The sequence below is a fragment of the Meles meles genome, chromosome 5 (genome assembly GCF_922984935.1).
Source record: "Meles meles chromosome 5, mMelMel3.1 paternal haplotype, whole genome shotgun sequence".
Classification (NCBI taxonomy): domain Eukaryota; kingdom Metazoa; phylum Chordata; class Mammalia; order Carnivora; family Mustelidae; genus Meles; species Meles meles.
Genome location: NC_060070.1, coordinates 23,835,694 through 23,841,760, shown reverse-complemented (window position 1 = coordinate 23,841,760; position 6,067 = coordinate 23,835,694). Strand labels below are relative to the sequence as shown.

At 46.8% G+C, this 6,067-nt stretch overlaps 1 protein-coding gene across 1 annotated transcript; it reads right to left on the bottom strand.

Moving 5' to 3' along the window:
• Positions 1 to 445: 445 nt before the first annotated feature.
• LOC123942585 (NADH dehydrogenase [ubiquinone] 1 alpha subcomplex subunit 3-like) lies at positions 446 to 762 on the bottom strand. Its single transcript, XM_046006605.1, has one exon. The coding sequence runs from the start codon at positions 740 to 742 to the stop codon at positions 488 to 490; it is 255 nt and encodes an 84-aa protein (XP_045862561.1). The 5' UTR covers positions 743 to 762; the 3' UTR covers positions 446 to 487.
• Positions 763 to 6,067: the final 5,305 nt, after the last annotated feature.

Genomic DNA, 6,067 nt, shown 5'->3' with positions numbered 1-6,067 from the left:
AAATGATGCTGTTCCCTTTGGGATGAGCTTTCCTTGAAACTCCTCAGCACCTTAGGGTGGGTCCTGGCTGGGGACCTGCAGTGCATTCTGTCGGGAGCTGGTCTGGGAGACCAGCTGGTACGGGATGCGGTCACGTGGCTTCTTAAGCCCTTAAGCCACTTAGTGCAAAGCCTGGCAGAGCTTTAATGTGGGAGCTAGGCAGAAATAGGAGGTGGTGCGTGGCGTGGTCAGTCACAGTTGGCTGGGGGCTTGGTCCCTGCAGCTTAAAGAGCGCAGGAGACAGGAACAGTGTGCAGCCTGGAGCAGCAGCAGGAGGGGGGCAGGGGGGGGTCAGGGAGTCAGGGGGTCTCCACGCCTGGTGGAAAATGAGCTGCTTTGAACACCGCTGTCTATGCCAAAAATTCCTCCTTTTTTTTTTTTCCCCTGGGGTTGCTTTTCACATTTTATTGGCTACAGGGGAGGGGCCTCTCCGTGTCACCGGGGGTGCTCACAAGTTCTTCAGCCACTCCAAGCTGGGGCCGTGGGGGTCCTGGGGGTGGCTGGGCACGTCAGGCATGTTCCCATCATCCCGGACGGGCACTGGATAGTTGTAGGGCGTGATCTGGTTGATCATGGCGGCGTATTTGGTGAAGGGGCTGAAAGCCGGTGGAATTATAGCGAGGCCCCCAATGGTGATGGACACGACCAGCACCCGCTCCTTGGCCCAGGCATCTTTGAGGAAGGTGGCGAGTCTCCCGGCCATCTTGGTCACAGCGTCGGTGGCAGCGCAAAATTCCTCCTCTTAATTTGAGTTTGAACTCTCATCATCAAACATAAAAAAGTGGAAAAGTTTCATTAAAAGTGGAAAAGTTTCAGGATGCCTGGGTGGCTCAGTTGTTTAAGCATCTGCCTTTGACTCAGGTCCTGATCTGGAGTCCCAGGATCAAGTCCTGCATCCGGCTCCCGGCTCAGTCTGCTTCTCCCTCTGCCCCTTCCCCTGCTTGTGCTCTCTCTCTCTCTCTCTCTCTAATAAACAAGGAAAATCCTTTAAAAAATTGAAAAGTTTCCATAAAAACTGTGGCACTGAAATGTTAAAAAAATTTTTAAGTCATTTATACCTCAAGGAAGCTGAAATTTTTAAGAATAAAATGTTAAGAAAACTGTGATTGACACATTGTTCATTTTAACAGTCTCTGGCTGTGAATTTAGAAAACGCCAGGAAAGAATGATTTCACCGAGACTTTCAGGGCTGAAATCCACTTTTTTTTGGTCAGTTAAGGCCGGTCCACTGGTTTCCAGGTCTAAACAGAACTTGTTTTCTCCAGAGTGCCACGTGAAATAATCATCCTGTTGATCTCCCGACTCATATTTCTTCTATGTTTGCATTGAGGAGCTGTGCAGAAATGAAATAGGAAATGAGAGAGTGAAGTGGTTTATTTTAAACTTTTTATTTTGAGATCACTGTAGATTCATATGCGGTTGTAAGAAATAATATAGAGAGTGGGGCCCCTGGGTGGCTCAGTTGGTTAAGCGGCTGCCTTTGGCTCAGGTCACAATCCCGGAGTCCTGGGATTGAGCCCCGAGTCGGACTCCCTGCTCAGTGGGGAGCCTGTTTCTCCCTCTGCCTACTCCTCCTACTTCTTTTTTTTTTAAAGATTTTATTTATTTATTTGACAGACAGAAATCACAAGTAGGCAGGGAGACAGAGAGAGAGGAGGAAGCAGGCTCTCCGCGGAGTAGAGAGCCCGATGTGGGGCTCGATCCCAGAACCCTGGGATCATGACCTGAGCTGAAAGCAGAGGCTTTAACCCACTGAGCCACCCAGGCGCCCCTACTCCTCCTACTTCTTGTGCTCTCAATCTCTTTCTCTCTCTCACTGTCAAATAAGTAAATAAATAAAATCTTAAAAATAAAAAAAAGAAATAATATAGAGAGGTTCTGAGAAGTCCCACACACCCTTTGCCCTGCTCCCCCAGTGGTGACATCATGCAGAACTAGAACACAATACCACAGCTGTGATAATGACATTGATAGTCCCTCGTTATGTTTGGATTTCCTGGGTTTCACATGTGCATGTGTGTGTTGGTGTGTGTTTAGTTCTGTGAAACATGTTTTGAGCTCTGATGAAGGAAAGTGCTTTGCGAGTGCACAAATGATTATCACGAGGCTTTAATTTTTTGTGTGGTTATTACTTTTGCATCGTTGGTAGATAATATGGTGTATACCCTATTTATGTTATACCTTTTGTCTGAATAGTGTAAAGAATTCTATGACCATTTTCATCCCAATGAGATGTGTTTAACATCTTTAGCTCTTAAAGATATTGCTATTAGAAACCCAAATACATTCAGTTAGATTTGGGACCTGCTAGGATTCCTTCTGTCTGAATATTTAAACCTGAAGCTAGACGCTCTTTCCCGGATCACCTGAATTCCCACAGTTAAATGACACTTTTCTCTATTTACATTTCCTTCTTGTTATATTGCCAAGATAATATATTCTTGTGCTGGCAATTCAATAGTACATAAGTAGATTGTTTAAAAAAAATAAGCTGAATTTGAGAACCCCAAGAAGTGGCCAAAAAGTCAGTATCCTGGGGGTGACCCTCTCTAAGCCCACAGGGTCTCCAGACTAGTCAGGGGGTTTCTTCTCTAACTGACAGTTGCCCTGACAGCAGGGCAACTCCCTGCTGTCACCACCCACGAGTAGCAGGAGGCCTAGCTCTCCTGGAGCCTCAGGCCCTGGGGACTGGTAGCTTTTTCTGGGGCTGCAGGTTCCGTGGGGGAGGGTTGAACTAGTCAACAGGTGTCATTAACACAGTACAGGGGTCTTGAGGAACAAACTGCTGACAGGTTGGGTTCTTCTCTCTGTCTGTTCCTGCTCTGTCGGTGCTCCCCATCACCCTGAATTTGTCCAGGACAGCAGCCTGCCAGGCAACACCTTGGACCACATTATCTGGCTGTCACAACTGAGTCATCCCTAAAATCTCTAACTCTCAGCCCTCTCTCTGATCAACCTGCCTCATCTGCTCTGGGAGGGTGTGACCTCCTTCCTCTCCCAGGCCTCCCACACCAGCACTCTCTCCTCTCCCTCTACTTCCCCATGCAGCCCAGGCCGGCAGCCTGCCCCTTCCGACTGTGCCCTCCCGGCTCTACCCTCCCAGCTCTCCCCAGTCCTAGGCACTGCTCTTCTTCCTGGGCTGTGGGGCACTGTATAGAAAGCCATAGAAGCATCCCAACTAGATTCACCATGAACTTGACCAGCAGAAAACAGGAGGCAAGAGGGAACAGGCAGATATATTCCATCTTCTTTGTCTCTCCTGTGGACGACACCAAGGCAAGTGCCTCCGTGCAATTCTTCCAGGGTTCCAGAAACATCATTGCGGAGTGCCCAGGCTTTCTGAGGGAGAGGCACCAACCAAAGGGAAGGCACAGAGGTGGGGAGATGCAAGGAGAGTCCTAGCAATAGCAGTAGTCGGTTTGGCTGAGCACATGGTGCGTGTGGGTCTATGGCCTCCACAGTCAGACTAGCTGGGCTTGCCTCCTAGATCCGCCATTTTTACCACCTGTGTGACCTGGGGACACGAAGCCTCAATTTCCTTGTAAAGGGAGGATATTAATTATGTTTTTAGTGTTGAAAGATTTACTGATTTAAAGTCATCAAAACACTTAACCTCGGGGTCTGTTAGAACCCTTGAATAAATCCCGGTTATTATAATGAGGGAGCAGTACAGGCAGTAGGACAGACAGCGGATGATCTAGGATTTAATTTGGTCAACAGGCAAACGTCGTGAGCAGAGACGGGCACATCTGGGAATGTGGTCTAGGACGGTTCCTTTGGTTGCTGAGAGTAGAGTGGCCTCGGAGCAGGGGAGAATGGAGTGGGATCTGAGGGGCCAGTTGGAGAGTAGATATAAAAAGTCCCCAAGATGGAACTAGAGGGTATCATGCTTAGTGAAATAAGTCAATCCGAGAAAGACAACTATCATATGTTCTCCCTGATATGAGGAAGTGGAGATGCAACATGGGGGGGGTGGTTAGGGAGGTAGGAGAAGAATAAATAAATAAAAGATGGGATTGGGAGGGAGACAAACCATAAGTGACTCTTAATCTCACAAAACAAACTGAGGGTTACTGGGGGGAGGGGCGTGGGGAGACGGGGAGTGGGGTTATGGACATTGGGGAGGGTATGTGCTATGGTGAGTGCTGTGAAGTGTGTAGACCTGGCGATTCACAGACCTGTACCCCTGGGGATAAAAATACATTATATGTTTATAAAAAAATAAATAATTAATAATTAAAAAATAAATAATGAAAAAAGAAAAAAGTCCCCAAGATGGCATGGGAACAGTAGGGATGCATATCAAGGACAGCACGAGAGTCCGTGAGACCCGTTTTTCCATCTCTGGGTCATGCAGAGTTCTATTCCTTCTGCTCTGAAAGCCAAGGATTCTTTTTACTGCTCTGCTTCCTGTTGGGTCCTCTCTGGCAGGAGAGCCCTGGCCTTCACTAGGGCTGTTCTACATACTGGCTGCTGCCCAGCACAGTGCCCTCCACAGCTCTAGAAACCACGAAACCCATTCCCCTGCTCACTCCTCCCCTGCAAGGGAATCAGAACACCTGGGCTCTGGGCAGAGATGGCTCCCGGGGTGAGATGAAATCCTCCGCCCAAGCCCCAGGGGATGAGCCCTGATTGATATAAGTCAATCATAGTAATAGTAATCCATTCATCTCTGGCTGGGGCTGGCATGTGGGCACGTGACACAGTTCTGAACAGTGATGTGTGGCTTCCGGGAAATTTCCCCCCTTTCCCACGAAAAGAGGTGTATGTGGAGAGGGTTCGGCTCCTCCTCTCTCTTCCCTGCTTTGAGACGCTGTCATGTGCCCCCACCAGCGTCTTGTGACCATCACTGACACTTCCTAACGCCAGCCCTGAGTTGCAGGACCAATCCTGAAGCAGCCCGCTTCGAGGTTGCTTGTTAAAATATTAAATGTCCTTGGGGTGCCTGGGTGGCTCAGTGGGTTAAAGCTTCTGCCTTCGGTTCAGGTCATGATCTCAGGGTCCTGGGATCGAGCCCCATATCGGGCTCTGCTCAGCAGGGAACCTGCTTCTCCCTCTCTCTCTCTGCCTGCCTCTCTGCCTACTGTGATCTCTGTCTGTCAAATAAATAAATAAAATCTTTAAAATAATAATAATAATAATAATAATAATAATAATAATAATAATAATAAATGTCCTTGGTATTGAAGCTACTGTTGATGGGGCATTCTGTCATTTGCAGCCCCAAGCTCCCAGACAAGCTCTCTTAGTAAGGTGTCACAGGTGAGGCTGGCAAAAAAAGAAAAAAAAAACCAACAAAACCAGTTTCTGACCGTCTTAGCAGGTCTCTTCCAACATAGAAGAGGGACTTCGTAGTTGTTGAAATGAAGCAATTCAGAGTTAAGACTGCTATTGACACAATCCCTGAAAACTAGAACCCTCTCCCCTCCAATGCAATGCCAAGTAGAGACTCTGTAATAAACTGGTAATTAAATGAACCCTCATTCATTAGCATCCCTAGCAACAGTTTGACTTGACTGCTCCTGACAGTGTGCCCTGAGGTCCTGGAACTTCTGTGGTGAGGATAATGTGCTTAAAGGCAAAGTAACACTTCAGATGCACAGGTAAAGCCTGAGCCCCATTAGAGAATCTTCATGTAATTTTTTTCAGCTGATAAGTTTTAGGACTATTCTACAGTCTTGTATCTATGCGGTTCCATGAAGTTAGTTAATTTTCATTGCATTGTAAATTTCCACCAAGTTGCATTTTAATGTATTTGTATCTTGAAATTTGTATGCAGAGACTGCATAGGCTATCAATTTGATGAACTCCTCACAGACATTATGTGATAAATATAATTAAAGCACCGAGATTCCATATTGACAAAAGCAGAAAGTGTCTTGAAGTGAATGTTAGAATTCTAAATTGGTGATTTTTATTCCATGCCAGAAGCAATTTTTTTTCCCTCTGTGAGTCCATCTCTGTTACAGTTGTAAAAATCATTGAGGGAATTGTGAGCATTATTTATTCAACATGCATCTTTTCAAAA